We start from the raw sequence: 17,838 nt of genomic DNA on the forward strand, positions 1-17,838 counted from the left end.
GTCGGACTGCAGCTTAGGCCTGCTCCCCGCTGGCAAGTGGACATGCCCCAAGGGCTGCCGGGCTGCCAGAGGGATGTCTGACTGCCAGCTTGGGCCCAATCCCCCAGGGAGCAGGCCTAAGCCAGCAGGTGGACATCCTCCGAGGGGTCCCAGACTGCAAGAGGGCATAGGCCGGGCTGAGGGACCCCCCCCCCCCGCCGAGTGCACAAATTTTTGTGCACCAGGCCTCTAGTAAAAGAGATAAAAAGCTGAAAGAGCAAATTGATATTACTGTAGTGCTTCTGAAAGTCCAAAGGGTTTTGAAATAAATTATAATTAAAATTCTTTGTACAATGCATGTCAATTTTTTATCAAAATGATCAGATGTATCACATCCCATGAGCTTAAATTCTGATCCATTATAAAATTATATTGTCTACAGTACATTGTTTCAGGTACCTCATATAATTACCTGGATAAAATACACATCATTTCAAGCAGTAAAAGACATTTTTAGGAACACAAAGCACCCAATAATGCACACAACACTCTAAGGACTTAGATGAATGCTATTTTGTTTTCACTGCATCATTCCTTACAATCATCAATGTTCTCCCATTTAAAGTGCCTTCATTTATGCTTTTATGCTATTGCTTGTGCTCACCCTTTCAAGAGCCTGCAGTACATTCTAAAATACATCTGACATTTCTCAGACATGGGAAGATTCTACACACATCAAGCAGAGAAGACAATGCTGGTGGCATTTAATCCTTGGCTCAGCAAAGAAAAATAATTATTCAGAGGATCTCCTTAACTCCTAATTCTGGGAAGAAACACATTTGCAGCAAAGCCATGTCAAGGATCTCAGTGGACACAGGGTGGGAAAAAGAGACTGAAGGTATCCATGACTAAACTTATGAATAGAGTTCTAAACTTGGATATTTCCAGAAAAGGCAAATATATTCTGTCCTACCAGGACCCAAGTAAAGACTGGAATTTGATTTAAGGCAGGAGTGTCCTGATCATATAGAATCCATTTGTCCTTATGGCAAATGGACACTTTACACAAGTAAAAGGAGAATTAAAGTAAAAGGACATTCCAAAGTGGGTAGGAATATCACTCTTCTAAACATGATCAAGTCTGATGAGCTGACAAACTTCAATGTGGACCTTTGCTGCAGAGCTTCAAAATCAGGCAACAACTTTTATGACTTACAGTTGAAAATAGATCCAATAGCCCAGCTGGCATGGCTCCGTGGTTGAGCATCAACTTATGAACCTGGAGTCATGGTTCGATTCTCAGCCAGGGCACATGCCCAAGTTGTAGGCTCGATCCCCAGTGTGGGGTGTGCAGGATGCAGCTGATCAATGATTCTCTATCATCATTGATGTTTCTATCTCTCTCTCCTTCTCCCTTCCTCTCAATAAAAAAAAGTATATTTTTAAAAAATAAATCAAATAAAGAGGAGACATAGATTTGTTTAATCCAGAGAAAGTTAAAGTGTAGGAAATATTACAGAGTTAACTGCTAATAACTACTCGATGTCTATAAAAGGATATGATGGCAGCAGAAGAAACAATCTACTTAGAAAGGTCTCTTATTGAGGTACATTACCAAAAAGGCTAAACATTCTTTTCTAATAACCAACTGAAGAAAAAAGGCAAAACATAACAAACGACAAGTGCTGGCGAGAATGTGGAGAAAAAGGAACCCTTGTGCACTGCTGGTGGGAATGCAGACTGGTGCAGCCACTGTGGAAAACAGTATGGAGTTTCCTCAAAAAACTAAAAATGGAACTCCCATTTGACCCAGTAATCCCACTTCTAGGAATATATCCCAAGAAACCAGAAACACCAATCAGAATGCACCCCTATGTTCATAGTAGCACAATTTACAATAGCTAAGATTTGGAAACAGCCTAGTGCCCAACAGCAGATGAACGGATTAAAAACCTGTGGTATTTGCCCTGACCAGTTTGGCTCAGTGGATAGAGCATCGGCCTGCGGACTGAGGGGTCTCGATTCCAGTCGGGGGCATGTGCCTTGGTTGCGGGCACATCCCCAGTGGGTGGGGAGGGGAGGCAGCTGATCAGTGTTTCTAATTCTCTGTCCTTCTCCCTTCCTCTCTGTAAAAAATCAATAAAATCTATATATTTTTAAAAACCTGTGGTATTTCTACACAATGGAATACTACGTTGCTATAAAAAAGAAGGAACTCTTATCATTTACAACAGCATGGATAGACCTAAAGAGCATTATGCTAAGCGAAATAAGCCAGTCAGAGAAAGATAAATATCACATGATCTCACTCATTTGTGGAATATAATGAACAACATAAACTGATGAACAAAAATAGATCCAGAGACACAGAAGCATTGAACAGACCATACAACCTCAGAGGGAAGGCGGGGGGGGGGGGGGGGAGTGCGGGGGGGGGGGGGGGATTTAAGAAATCAACCAAAGGACTTGTATGTATGCATATAAGCAAAACCCATGGACACAAACAGTAGTGGGGTGAGGGCATATGCTGGGGGGTGGGAACGGCCAGGGAGAGGTCAATGGGGAAAAAGGAGACATATGTAATACTTTAAACCAGGAGTCCTCAAACTACGGCCCACGGGCCACATGCAAATACAAATATTGTATTTGTTCCCGTTTTGTTTTTTTACTTCAAAATAAGATATGTGCAGTGTGCATAGGAATTTGTTCATAGTTTTTTTTTAAACTATAGTCCGGCCCTCCAACGCTCTGAGGGACAGTGAACTGGCCCCCTGTTTAAAAAGTTTGAGGACCCCTGCTTTAAACAATAATTTAAATTTTTTTCAAGGCAAAACATGATGATCTTAAATGCACTTTAACCCCATGAAAACAGACTAGAAATGAATGGCCTTCTTTAAAAGATTCATAATTCGCCCTAGTTAGTTTGGCTCAGTGGATAGAGCATCAGCTTGCAGACAAAAGGGGTCCAGGTTCGATTCCGGTCAAGGGCACCTGCCCGGGTTGCGGGTTCAATCCCCAGTAGGGGGCATGCAGGAGGGCAGCCAATCAATGATTCTCCTTCATCATTGATGTTTCTATCTCTCTCTCTCCCTCTCCCTTCCTCTCTGGAATCAATAAAAATATATTTTTTCTAAAAAGATTCATGCCCTAACCGGTTTGGCTCAGTGGATAGTGATAGAGCCTCAGCCTGCAGACTCAAGGATCCCAGGTTCAATTTCAGTCAAGGGCATGTACCTTGGTTGCAGGCACATCCCAGTGGGGAGTGTGCAGGAGGCAGCTGATTGATGTTTCTCTCTCATCGATGTTTCTAACTCTCTATCCCTCTCTCTTCCTCTCTGTAAAAAATCAATAAAATATATTTTTTTTAAAAGATTCATAATTCTCCCACAAACCAGGACCACTATTCCACCAAGCCATTTTCTAGACTAAATCTTGGTTAGTTAAATCAGGTTGGCATTCTTGACAATAAGCAGGTAGGCAAAAACCTAAACCTATATGTCCAATATTACAGCCATTGGACACTCGCCACTTTGGGGCACTTGAAATGTGGCTGGTCCGAATTGAGATGTGCTGTAAGTATAAACTGCACACCAGATTTAGAGGACGTTAGTACACAAAATATACATGCTATCTCATTTTAGCTTTTTATATTAATTACATGGTGAAATCATAATATTTTAGACATAGTAAGCTAAATAAAATACAGTTTTAAAATTAATTTCACTTGTTTCTTTTTACTTTTTTAAATACTATGAAATTTAAAATGACATGTGGCTCACATTTGTAGCTTGCATTGTATTTCTGTCAGGTAGAGTAAGTGACCAAAATAAAACACCACTACATCAAACACACTTCTGGGTTGCTAAGCATTTTCAAATGTGACTAAAAGAATGAAGAAGGGTGAACGGTATCCGGGCATTCAGAGGACATGTATAGCAACAAGCAGTGGCAGCAGCCATCATGTTGTTTTAAGTCAGTAATAAACATAACAACAAACTTTGTGACAAAGGAAAGATTGCAGTTGCAGATTCTCTGTCCCCCTGCTCCAAAGTGTCCCAGGCCCCTCCTGCCTACCTTTGATGAGCTCCGGCCGGTACGTCTTGCGCAGCTGCTCCAAGAAGCTGTTATAGAAGCTCTCTGCCTGCTCCGTGGGCATTGCCAGGTGGAAGTCGGGCTTGTTGCCCTTGAGGACACACTGGAGGGTGAACTGGCTGACACACAGCACCTCGTACTGTTTGTCCATCACACTCTTCGACCAGTTCTTTCCACTCTCATCCTCAAACACACGTAAGTTTAAAATCTTTCGGACCCTAAGGGGAAAAACAGCAGTGAGAGCTACCTAAGGAATCACAAGCCCCCCAATACATTTCATACCCCCCAAATGTCACCAGCATCCTGCCAAACAAGAACATTATGCTGACCCCATCACTTAGAGAAAGTGTGACCTTGAGCAAGTTACTTTTCTTCTCTGTGCCTCAGTTTCCTCATCTGTAATACAGGGTAATAGTGGTCCTGCCTCACAGGGTAGTTTGAGGATTTCCTTTTTTGTGTGGGGGGGGTCCCTCTAATTCACAGCAGCAGCCAGTGCCAGTTGGAACTGGGGCCAAGATGACAACCATCCATTATCACAGCATGGGTCCAACTCTAATTACTTATAGAAGAATTCAATCTTTACACTGGCATAAATGGTGCCCCATTTGTACACCCCTTCTTGGAGCTATTCAAAATGAACAATTCAGCAAATACCCGGGAGAGAACTTAGTGTTACTACAAATATAAAAAAAGATCTGGAGGGAAAAAAAGAAACAAAAAGATCTGGAGAAAAATACTTTAATAACTATGTCACATGCTCCTTAAGTCCTATACATGTGGATGACAAAGGACAGCCACCTTGGCAAGGAAGAAGACCAGGTAACATTTATAAGATCAGATTTCAAGAGCATGATAAAGAACAACCTGCATGAAAGTTGAAATTGCACCAATGGAAAGCCACCTTTTTGGATGTTGTTGAAGACATGTTCAAGGGCTCTACAAATAGTAATTCACTGACTCTTTATATGGGTCCTCTCTGTAGTGGGCACTTTTCACCATCTCCTCTCCACAGCCAAGGTTTGTCTTCTGTTGAGTTAAATCTCTTAACCACCAAGGTAAGTATTAACTCTCTAGAATGTCAGAGACATAAAGAGATTCAGACCCAGAGCCGCAGTTTGTAACCACTACACCACTCTACTGTTTCAAGTATCCAGGGGAGAGCTGTTAAAACACCAACATCCCTGAAGTGGTAATGAACTATCCCTATTAGTCATCAATACCTTAGTAGGACTTGGCTTTGCAACCTAAACAAAAGGGACAATTGGGTGGGGTTATACCCAGGCTCTGGGCACCAAAGGACAGAATAAACAGATCCTAGCATCTGAAGTAAATGTGTCAAGTGGTGCTGGTTAAACAGGGGGAGGGGAAAGCTGAGTACTAAGACAGCCATTCGGGCAACAGCAATGACGAACCCCCTACTTTAGTAAAAGGAGCACTGGCTTCCAGGTCAGGTAGCCTAGATTCTAATTCGGATTTGGGCTTTTTGCTAACTATGTGTATGTGACTTTGGGCAAGTAATTTAACCTCCCTGAGACCCAGATCCTTAATGCACAATGAACAGCTGGGCATTTTAAAATGCATTAACAGGGCCACATCATATTTCTCAAATTATAAAGCAGAAACCATTCATAAGAAAAGAGGCTCAGTCCTAGCTGATCTGGCTCAGTGGATAGACCCATGGCCTGTGGACTGAAGGGTTCCAGGTTTGATTCCGATCAAGGGCACATGCCTAGGTAGTGGGCTCAATCCCCAATGGGGGTGTGTGCAGGAGGCAGCTGATTCTCTCTCATCACTGATGTTTCTATCTTTCTCTCCTTCTCCTCTCCTCTCTGAAATCAATAAAAGTAAAATTTTAAAAAAAAGAGGTTCAGTTTTTAATTAAGAGAAGAGTTCACAGAAGTAGCAGCAAATAGGGATAGAAGCTAAGTGGTACTCCTGCTCTGCTGCTCACTTAGTGGGTGACATTTGACAGGTTACTCTTCCTCGTTTCCTCATCTGAAACATGAAGATAACCATACTACATCGAATGTCAAACTGATAAAAGTAACAGGCTCACTTTATAAGAACAAAATACTATTGAAGTTCCTAGTATGTGTATGTGCGTGCACATATATCCTATATAATAAAAGCATAATATGCTAAATTCCGACTGATCGGTCACCGTTCAGTCGACCGCTCAACCAGTCACTATGATGTGCACTGACCACCAGGGGGCAGACGTTCTGACCGGTAGGTTAGCTTGCTGCTGGTGTCCAGCCAAGTGGGACTTGGCAAGAGGGCCAAACACAACCTGGAGCCCTCCCGTGGTCCCTCCCCAGCTGGCCAGCCCCCATCAGCCCTAATCGGGACTGGGCGAGAGGGCCCCGATCAGCCCCCAATTGCTGGCCAGGCAGAAGGACCTCACCTGTGCATGAATTCGTGCACTGGGGCTCTAATAGGATACAACTACCACATATTCAATTCAAAGAGCAATGACTTAGCCCTAGCCAGTTTGGTTCAGTGGATAACGCGTCAGCCTGTGGACGGAAAGGTCCCGGGTTCGATTCCAGTCAAGAACATGTACCGCCCTAACCAGTTTGGCTCAGTGGATAGAGCGTCAGCCTGCGGACTCAAGGGTCCCAGATTCGATTCCAGTCAAGGGCATGTACCTTGGTTGCGGGCACATGCCCAGTAGGGAGTGTGCAGGAGGCAGCTGATCGATGTTTCTCTCTCATCGATGTTTCCAACTCTCTATTTCTCTCCCTTCCTCTCTGTAAAAAAAATCAATAAAATATATTTTTAAATAAATAAATAAATCATCATTCTCCCCTTTAAAAAGAACAACAACAACAAAAAAGAACATGTACCTCTGTTGCAGGCTCCTTCCCGGCCCAGGCCCTGGTCAGGGCTCGTGCAGGAGGCAACCAATTGATGTATTTCTCTCACATAGATATTTCTCTCTGCTTTCCCTCTCTCATCCACTCTCTCTAAAAATCAATGGAAAAATATACTCGGGTGAGGATTAAAAAAACAAACAAAGAGCAATGACTTTGCTTTTTGTTTGCAAAAAGCAAACAAAGAGAAATTCACATCTTACATGTGCTCCAGTTCCTTCTGTGTATCTTCCAGAGAAATGCCCAGCAACACACAGATGCCCCGTCCAATGGCACTTATCTGCTCTTCTCCAACTGGAAAGGAAACAAAAGATAAAAAAGACTCAGAACGAAATAGTTGCCATGAAACACTTTTAAACAGCCACAGGAATGTTCAAATATCACACGTACTTCTTATAACTTCTTTGGCAAAGTCAGCAGGTATTCAAAAATGAAAGGAGTTATGTAAATGCAGTAAGACAATCCTAATTTATGTCCATCCTGATTTTATATCTGGAACGAATGTGCTCTAAAGTGAACAACCACTAAGCAGGATTTTAGGGCCACATTTTTATCTGTGTGACCTTGGCTGAGACACCTGAAACTTTCTTTGATGGAGTTTGCCAATCTATAAAAACAGAAGTGTTCCTGCCCAGAGAACCCAGCTCAGCTATATTAATTCTCAAGAGATGCCTGCTTGTCTTGGAATCAGCAAATCTGGTAACACAATACATAGCACAAAATGGAAAACACACGTCATAAAATAATTTTTCTACTTACTCCAGAAAAGAGAAATACACTGAGTGGCCAGATTATTATGACCACCTGACGTTTGTAAGCAAATTAGCTATAATTTCGTGCTGAAGTTGCTAGAGGGCCAGACCATTATAAATAGGAAAGCAGGTTGTTTACCATGACAGTAGAAGTGATTTTTTTCTGAAGATATGGGTAAATAACGTGATTTAACAGCCTTTGAACTTGGGATATATATACACACACACACACACACACACACACACATACACATACATATATATATACACATATATATATGTATATTATACACAAAAACCATGCTTTAAAAGTTAAGTTTCAAGTCAGCAAACTATTATTTCCCAGTTTAGTACTAAAGCTGCATTCTAAGCCAATGATTTCCAGATCTTTTTAAATCATGCAACTCATCCATAAAAATAATATCTGAACATATATTCCTAGTCCAAACATTTGTGTATGTATTTATAGTTAAATGTATGCTCTACTTCTGTTAGTGTTGGCATAGGACTTAGGCCAAGATGCACCATTATGATGGAAAATCGAATCCTTCCTTCAAATACTAAGCTTCATAATTTCTAATCTTTTTGGCCAACTTTTTGCCAAATCTTATTAGATTACTTTTAAATATATATTTTTTTACTTTTAAATATATATATATTTTTTACTTTTAAATATATTTTATTGATTTTTCACAGAGAGGAAGAGAGGGATAGAGAGTTAGAAATATCGATGAGAGAGAAACATCGATCAGCTGCCTCTTGCACACCTTCTATTACTGGGGATGTGCCCACAACCAAGATACATGCCCTTGGCCGGAATCGAACCTGGGACCTTTCAGTCTGCAGGCCGACACTCTATCCACGGAACCAAACCGGTCAGGGCTGTTTTTTCACTTTTATCATGTACTGACCTAATGTTCCAATTAGAAGAGAGGCAACTCTGCCATTTTCTTGTTTGCTTCTGTTGGATAACAGTATCTATAAATATACCTGACAAGGCCAGGCCAGCGTGGCTCAGCGGTTAAGCATCGACCTATGAACCAGGAGGTCACACAGTTCAATTCCTTGACAAGGCATATGCCTGGTTTCAGGTTCAATCCCCGGTAGGAGATATGCAGGAGGCAGCCGATCAATGATTCTCTCTCATCATTGATCTTTCTATCTCTCTCTCCCTCTCCTTTCCTCTCTGAAATCAATAAAAATATATTTTAAAAAATAAATAGTATTTTCTTTTTTTCTATTTCAATAATTTTTTTATTTTTCAATTACAGTTGACATACAATATTACATTAGTTTCAGGCGTATAACCTTGTGATTAGACATTTATATAACTTACATAGTGATCCCCCTGATAAATCTAGTACCTATCTGACACTATACATAGTTATTATAATATTACTGACTGTACTCCTTATACTGTACTTTACATCCCCATGATTATTCTGTAACTACAACTTTGTACTTCTTAATCCCTTCACCTTTTTCATCCATTCCTCCAACCCCCATCCCTCTGGCAACCATCAAAATGTTCTTTATATCTATGAGTCTGTTTCTGGTCTGCTTGTTTGTTTGTTTTGTTTTTTAGATTCCACATGTAAGTGAAATCATATAGCAGTGCTTTTCTCTGTCTGACTTATTTTACTCAGCACAGTACCCTAGGTCCATCCATGATGTTGCAGATGGCTAGATTTCATTCTTTTTTATGAATAATAAAATGACAATAAATATATATGTATCAATAATTACTTTAAATGTAAATGGATTAAATGTTCCAATCACCAATGGACATAGACACCAGGGGGGTGAGGGCATGAACGGGAGTGGGGGGGGGGCGATGGGAGGATAAGGACACATATGTAATACCTTTATCAATAAAAAAAAATGTTCCTGCCGAAACCGGTTTGGCTCGGTGGAGAGAGCGTCGGCCTGCGGACTGAAAGGTCCCAGGTTCAATTCCGGTCAAGGGCATGTACCTGGGTTGCGGGCACATCCCCAGTAGATGTGCAGGAGGCAGCTGATCGATGTTTCTCTCTCATCGATGTTTCTGACTCTCTATCTCTCTCCCTTCCTCTCTGTAAAAAATCAATAAAATATATTTTTTTTAAAAAATGTTCCAATCAAAAGACGCAGGGTGGCTAAATGGATAAGAAAGTAAGACCCTTAGATATGCTGCCTACAAGAGACTTACTTTAGATTGAAAGACACACACAGACTGAAAGTAAAGGGCTGGAAAAAGATAGTTCATAAAAATGAAAGTGAAAAAAATAAAGCTGGGTTAGCAATACTTACACCAGACAAAATAGACTGTAAGACAAAGACTATATAACAAGAGACAATGAAGGACCAGCAATTCCATTTCTGGGTATTTATCTGAAGAAACCCAAAACACTAAAACAAAAAGACATAGGCATCCATATGTTCAATGAAGCATTAGTTATAATAGCCAAGATATGAAGCAACCTCACTGTCCATCAATAGGTGAATAAAGCCCTAGCCGGTTTAGCTCAGTGGATAGAGCAGCGGCCTGAGGACTGAAGGTTCCCAGGTTCGATTCTTGGTCAGGGCACAAGCTTGGGTTGTGGGCTCAATCCACAGTAGGGGGCATGCAGAAGGCAGCCCATCAATGATTCTCTCTCATCATCGATGTTTCAATCTCTCTCTCCCTCTCCCTTCCTCTTTGAAATCAATAAAAAAATATTTTCAAAAAATAGGTGAATGGATAAAGAAGTGGTGCATATATACAACGAACTATCTTTCAGTCATAAAAAATATATTACTTTCTTATAATGTCAATATATTTTCTAAATTTTCCCCAAAGTATGTTTTAAAAGTTTAAAAGTAATGACTAGCCCTAACTGGTTTGGCTCAGTGGATACAGCATCAGCCTGCGGACTGAAGGGTACCAGGTACGATTCCGGTCAAGGGCATGTACCTTGGTTGCGGGCACATCCCCAGTGAGGAGTGTGCAGGAGGCAGCTGATTGATGTTTCTCTCTCATCAATGTTTCTAACTCTCTATCCCTCTCCCTTTCTCTCTGTAAAAAATCAATAAAATATATTTTAAAAAATAAAAATAATGACTAATGCCTGGCCGGAATAGCTCAGTGGTTGAGCGTCAACCTATGAACCAGGAGGTCACGGTTCGATTCCCGGTCAGGGCACATGCCCAGGTTTCAGGTTCGATCCCCAGTGTGGGGTGTGCAGGAGGCAGCCGATCAATGATTCTCTTTCATCACTGATGTTTCTATCTCTCTCTCCCTCTCCCTTCCTCTCCAAAATCAATAAAAATATTTTTTAAAAATAAAATAAAAAAATAATGACTATTGAGCTATATCCACCATTAAAGTAAAGATGCATTATAGAAAAATTGGAAAATATAAGAAACAGGAAGAAAAATATTATTGTAAATATTGTATATAAATTGTGTCTCATCTTTTTTCTTAACATTGCATTAGGATTTTCCATGTTATAAGCTTTTCCTAAACATCTTTTAACAGTTGCATGCCATTCAGTAGAACAGTTGCATTCCATGCAATGGACTGACTCACCACCACAGGGATACATTTGTTATAACTGATAAGCCTACAATGACACACCATAATCATCCAATGTCCATAGTTGACATTGGGGTTCACTCCTGGTGCTTTGGATTTGGACAAAGACATATATAATGACATGTATCCACCATTATAGTATCTCAATCAGTCATTTCACTGCCCTAAAAATTCTCTGTACTCTGCCTTCTTATCCCTCTAAAGTGTTTTCTATCATTAGGATTATCTCCTAGAGTAGATTTTTAAAAGTACAATCATTAGTTGAAGTGATTCAAATCACTTTTCTGAAGCTTCAACATTTTTACAATGTAGTATTATCTCCATAAGAAACAAATGTCCCAAAGCCTATATATGACAGTTTGCTCTCTTATTTTAGACCAGTTTGCCCCTCCTCCTGGAACAAACAGAAGAATTAGGAGATTCAAAGGGGTCTTTTATTATAGACAAAGGGATTTCCAAATTTTACAACGTGAGAATTTTAGACAAAAGGTAACCAGGCTAGAAAAGATCTGAGATGTTTGGTCAGTTTCTCCATGTACAAGTGGCATCACCCATGAACCTCTTCTTTGAGGTTCATCACCCCGAATTAACACATTAAAGCCCATCGATTTTAGATCCTCTTCCCAATGCTCCATGATTCTGTTCAGATTTTAGTTGCTAAAGCTGAGTGACAGGACATGGGGATTACGTACTATTCACCTGTTTAACCAAATGAATATGCTGGAAATGTTTCATAACCAAGCTTTTTAAATTAGATTATCACAATAACCACACTAAGGCAACAAAATTTGCCTGCCAATCTCACAAAGTGAGTCTGTCACATAATAAGATATGACTCCTAATCGTGTACTCTGTCCCAACCATAACATTGGAAGCGACATTTTAGACTCCTGAAATGAAATGTCATTAACTTACAGCCACATCTCGGTGGAGCCAGTCACATTTTTAAGGAAACAAAAAATCTCTTTCCATTACAATTCAACCAGAGGCCTGGCTAACCCCAAGGTTCCTCTAGCACTGAGAGAATTCCATTTTATTAACACCTTCCCACAATTCACACTTAATCTTTTTAATGGCAGGTAGGTTTATTTGTTTGTTTTTAACTAAAAATATATAATTTAAATAGTCAACTAAAATCAAACTATTCAGCAAATCTCACAGAATACATGTTTTCAATATTCCAGAATGGAAAATTCAAGAGAGAAAATATCAAAACTGAAATTCTCCAAAGTTCAGTCATTGTTGATGATGACCACATAAAGCAAAAAACCTTTTCATCGGGAGAAAACCAAGATGGCGGCATAGGTAAACACCGGAAATTGCTGCCTCCCACAACAAATTAAAAAATACAACTAAAAGGCAAAACGGACATCATCCAGAACCACAGGAAGGATGGCTGAGTGGAAATTCTACAACTAGAAGGAAAGAGAAAAGCACACTGAGACTCAGAGGAGGTGCGGAAGTGCAGAGGTACGGAGGCGCACGAGGCAAGGGCTGGCAACTGAGGACGTGGCTGTCTTTTTTAATCTAGAGGGAGTCACAAGCCCCCAACTGCTCTGAACTCCAGTTCTGAGTCGGGGAGAAACTGGACTGTCTGGCAGCGGGCAGAACTCGGAACTCGAGGGCGGCTTTCCCTCAGAGGTGCTGGCAGCGATTACCGGGACACTGAGACGCGGGGCCCCTTAGGGCAGGGCTAAGGATCAGCCATAGCTGCTTGCTCTGCCCTGTTGATTCCCTGAGACCCCGCCCCACCCAAGCTGGGGCAGAGGCTTTTGCATATGAATGCCCTGGCCCTTTGCAATCTGAAAAGTACCTAACAAACTGCAGCTGGGCCAGACAGACCCAGAACTTCCAAGAGAAGGCCCAAGGCCCCACAGCAGCTTGCATTGCTTCACAGTTGGGCCTCATTTGGGCACCTCCAAACCCCAAACAAGGAAGGGGAATCTGCAGATCTCCTCGTAGCTCCTGCTGACAGAGGCTAGATTAGCACCTCCTTAGATCCAAGAGCCAGTGTACCCAGTGGTCAGAGTGGGACCATCCAGATTACAACTCCTAGATCCGTAAGGGACACACTCAGGGGGCAGACTCAGTGAGCACCAAAGCTCCACTGAAGCAAGTCTTGCCTCATAAGGGTGTCTTCAGCACAGAAGTTCTCCCACTGCAGACACAGCTGATTCTCACAGCCAATTGGGCTGGAGGTCAATTCCTCCCAGTGATACCTACAACAATCAAGGCTTAACTACAACAAGACTGTGCACAAAGCCCACAAAGGGGTGCACCAAGAGTGTCCACCTCAGGTAATTGGGGAGGCTGAGCCACTGGGCCCTACAGGACACCTAGCACACAAAGCCACTCTACCAACACAGGGAAGCATAAAAAATGCGGAGACAAAGAAACAGGTCACAAATGACAGAAATGGAGGAAAGCAAACGACTGGATATAGAGTTCAAAACCACACTTTTAAGGTTTTTCAAGAACTTTCTAGAAACCGCCGATAAATTTAGTAAGACCCTCAAAACCCTGGTGAGACCACCGATAAATGTAGTGAGACCCTCAAGAAATCTAGTGAGACCCTCGAGGTTATGAAAAAGGACCAACTAGAAATTAAGCATACACTGACTGAAATAAAGGATATTATACAGAGTTCCAACAGCAGACTAGAGGATCGCAAGAATCAAGTCAAAGATTTGAAATATGAAGAAGCAAAAAACACCCAACCGGAAAAGCAAAATGAAAAAAGAATCCAAAAATACGAAGATAGCATAAGGAGCCTCTGGGACAGCTTCAAGCACACCAACATCCGAATTATAGGGGTGCCAGAAGAAGAGAGAGAGCAAGAAATTGAGAACCTATTTGAAGAAATAATGACAGAAAACTTGCCCTACCTGGTGAAAGAAATAGACTTACAAGTCCACAAAGCACAGAGAACCCCAAACAAAAGGAATCCAAAGAGGACCACACCAAGACACATCATAATTAAAATGCCAAGAGCAAAGACAAAGAGAGAATCTTAAAAGCAGCAAGAGAAAGACAGTCAGTTACCTACAAGGGAGTACCCATACGACTGTCAGCTGATTTCTCAACAGAAACTTTGCAGGCCAGAAGGGAGTGGCAAGAAATATTCAAAGTGATGAATGCCAAGAACCTACAACCAAGATTACTTTATCCAGCAAAGCTATCATTCAGAATTGAAGGTCAGATAAAGAGCTTCACAGATAAGGAAAAGCTAAAGGAGTTCATCACCACCAAACCAGTATTATATGAAATGCTGAAAGGTATCCTTTAAGAAGAGGAAGAAGAAGAAAAAGGTAAAGATACAAATTATGAACAACAAATACACATCTATCAACAAGTGAATCTAAAAATCAAGTGAATATATAATCTGATGAACAGAATAAACTGGTGATTATAATAGAATCAGGGGCATAGAAAGGGAATGGACTGACTATTCTTGGGAGGGAAAGAGGTGTGGGGGATGCGGGAAGAGACTGGACAAAAATTGTGCACCTATGGATGAGGACAGTGGGGTGGGGGGTGAGGGCGGAGGGGGAGTGAAGGCGGAGGGTGGGGTGGGAACTGGGTGGAGGGGAGCTATGGGGAGAAAAAAGAGGAACAAGTGTAATAATCTGAACAATAAAGATTTAATTTAAAAATAAATAAATAAAATAAAATAAAATTTAAAAAAATAAAATAAAATAATGAATTATCCTAGGTTAGTGACTTTAAATATTAACTGAAATCTTTAAAAATTGTTTTAAAATTCTATAAATCCATGTGTTATTCTATTCCCTATTACTCCAGGGCCATTCCCAAAACCAGTTACCAGAAGAGCTTAGAAATCATTAGGCAGAGTTGAAAAACTGAATCTCAGATCTAAACACCTGTATATAGTTTTGCTGGATTTGGCTGTTTCTTTAGGGAATTTTGTTTGTTTTATTTTGAGATTTATATTTTTGCAGACACAAGAACACATATTTGGTATATAGACTGGCTTGGAGAATACCTGGACTGAAATAATATTATAATTTATATATTGGAGCTACGTGAATATATTTTATATTCAATATTATAATTCTGCCAATAAAAGTAGAAAAGGCTATAAAAAATCTAAAATTATTCATTAAATTTTTTAAAAAATATCTGTATTATCTTGGTTTGAGGTTTTTTTTGTTTGTTTGTTTGTTTTTATTTATTTTTTTTATTGCTTAAAGCATTACAAAGGGTATTACATATGTGTCCTTTTTTCCCCCCCATTGGTTTGAGTTTTTAAAACGCCTACGTTATCTACATGAATCATCTGGACCCGGTTAACAGTAATCACTGTACAAATTAGACTGCGCAGCGGTTCTCAACCTCGGCTGCACATTAGAATCACCTGGGAATCTTTTTAAAATCCTGATCTCTGGGCCTCATCCTCCGGAAATTCTGTTTCTTTGTTACTAATGTTGTGGCCCCATCCCATAACAAAGAAACAGAATTTCCGGAGGATGAGGCCCAGAAGTCAGGATTTTAAAAAGATTCCCAGGTGATTCTAATGTGCAGCCAAGGTTGAGAACCGCTGGACTACAGTGATCAAGTGATGACTAATGGTTGGGTGGCGTGGCCCACAGGAAATTGGTGGGAAAGAGAAACATTTCGCCCTGAATTCCTTAGGATCTGACCCCATTCCTGCAGGGTCCTGCGAGGGAGGAAGAGGATGTCCTGCGGCAGGAAACGCTCTGGAGCTGGCCCGGGGCTGGTCACGTGGGAGTCCGCAATTGTCAGAGCTCATCCACAGGAACAAGCAGCTCCTCGCATCTGTGCATTTTATTGGGAGTCAAGCTCCATAAAAAAATAAGACGTGTAGGAACCGGGGAAAGGGGGGGATTTAAAACAGAATGTTGAAAAGGAGGATGTTCTTGCTCCAGAAATGCTCCCTACGTGTTTGTGCAACACTCCACTGAACAACGGGCCATGGGGGTTCCCGGAGGTTCTGCCACTCTGTGCTCAGGACCGAAATAGAAAGAATCACAAGGTGTGTTTATCCTGAACCCAAAGGGGAGACTCTACAGCCAGGGACGCGCTCGGCCCCCCAGGCACAAGGACAGCGATCTGGGGCCGTGGCGGTGCCCCGAGCCCGGCCGGGGTCCGAGCTCGCGCATGGGCCGCAGGGGACAGAGCTGCCTGGGGACCGTGCGGGGAAACAGCGGCGGCGGGGGCGGCCGGGACTGCGGGCGCGGGGTCAGGGGCGGCTCCTCCCGACCCGGCCCCGCCCGACTGACCTGTGACGCTGGCCCGGGTGACGCGCTGCACCACGGCTCTCATGGCGGCGGCTGGGGCGAGTAGGGCCGCACCCGCTCCTCCCGGCTTCCGGGCTCTGCGAGCGGCTCCGCGGCCTGCGCTCTCTACCGGCGACACGAGGAAGTGCGCGCCGCGGCCCTGGCCGGCCAGGTTGGGGACCGCCGGCGGATGTCGGCCACGCCCTCCCATAGGTTGGTCCCGCCCATGCCGGCCACGCCCACCTGTGGCCTCGCTGTGACCCAGCCGATCCAGGGATAGGACCCGCCCCGTTCTCGGTCGGGCTCCACTCGCCGCTGGGCCCCCCCGCAACCACCCTCGGATCCCCAACCAGCGCCCAGACTCAACTCTGCCCAGACCAGTTTCTGCCCTTTTCATCTCGCTTCCCCAGACTCAGGAGGCATCATTCCTAAATCCCAGCTGTGTCCAGAATCCTAATTCTAATTGTGTCCCCTCTTCCTCTCTGCCATCCCTCGCCCCAGTATCCTCCCAAATTATTTCTCCCCTGTCTTCCTGACTCAGTGGCTTCTCAGAAAGCAGACAGGAGTCGCTGCCTAAAATAGCCATTTAACTATTGAAGCATTCTTTTGACTTAACCCTATCATGGCAATACAGAGATGTATACTGTAATTCTGTAATTCTAATTCTTCCTCTAATTCAAATACTAGCCCACCCCACCCCCCAGAGGGTTATTAGGATATTTTAAATAAAATAGACTATGCAAAAGTGCTTAGGAAGCTGCAAAGGACTATACAAGGTATCACCCTAACAAATTATTATCACTGATGAAAATAAGTTCCTCTCAATGTGTCTTCTTCTAAAAGTCCTCTAATAGCACTGGTGGGTGTAGAATGATGAGCTTCAGGACAAGCTACCCCAAAACATAGCACCTTGGCATCTTGAATATTTAAAGCTGGAATCTGAGAAAACAGAAGCAGGAAAGCCACTCAGACCTTCCCCTGACCCTTCTGCCCTGGACCAGGTCATAAACACCTCATGTGAGAGGTACCATCCCTATGCTTAGAGGAAGAACAAACGGGCCTTGCTAGGTCTCCCCCAATTTATGACAGTTACCTCCTATTACTTATTCCTCCACAACTGCCCGCTCTTCAACAAACTTAGCATAAAAATACTCCGGTCTAACTGTCTCTTCAGGTCACTGTTTCCTTATGAAGACTCCCATGTCATGTATGGATTGATGCAGTCACATGTGAAACAAATAAATGTCTATGCTTTTCTCCTTTTCATCTGTCTTTATCAGTTTGATTTTCAGACCCACCCAGGGACCCTACGAATGTTGAGGGAAACTTTT

At 42.3% G+C, this 17,838-nt stretch overlaps 1 protein-coding gene across 1 annotated transcript in view; it reads right to left on the reverse strand.

Moving 5' to 3' along the window:
• The window catches only part of DTD1 (D-aminoacyl-tRNA deacylase 1), a 151,362-nt gene extending 134,701 nt beyond the window's left edge, over positions 1-16,661 (reverse strand). Inside the window, exons 1-3 of the mRNA XM_070419857.1 lie at positions 16,511-16,661; positions 7,148-7,238; positions 4,054-4,289 (exon numbers count right to left, since the gene is read on the reverse strand). Of these exons, the coding sequence (XP_070275958.1) occupies positions 4,054-4,289; positions 7,148-7,238; positions 16,511-16,553 (370 nt within the window). The 5' untranslated portion in view covers positions 16,554-16,661. The remainder of the gene's footprint in view (positions 1-4,053; positions 4,290-7,147; positions 7,239-16,510) is intronic.
• Between the last annotated feature and the right edge of the window lie 1,177 nt (positions 16,662-17,838).

This window comes from Myotis yumanensis, unplaced genomic scaffold (genome assembly GCF_028538775.1).
Source record: "Myotis yumanensis isolate MYYU_CA2020_CCGP unplaced genomic scaffold, mMyoYum1.0.hap1 SCAF_7, whole genome shotgun sequence".
NCBI lineage: Eukaryota > Metazoa > Chordata > Mammalia > Chiroptera > Vespertilionidae > Myotis > Myotis yumanensis.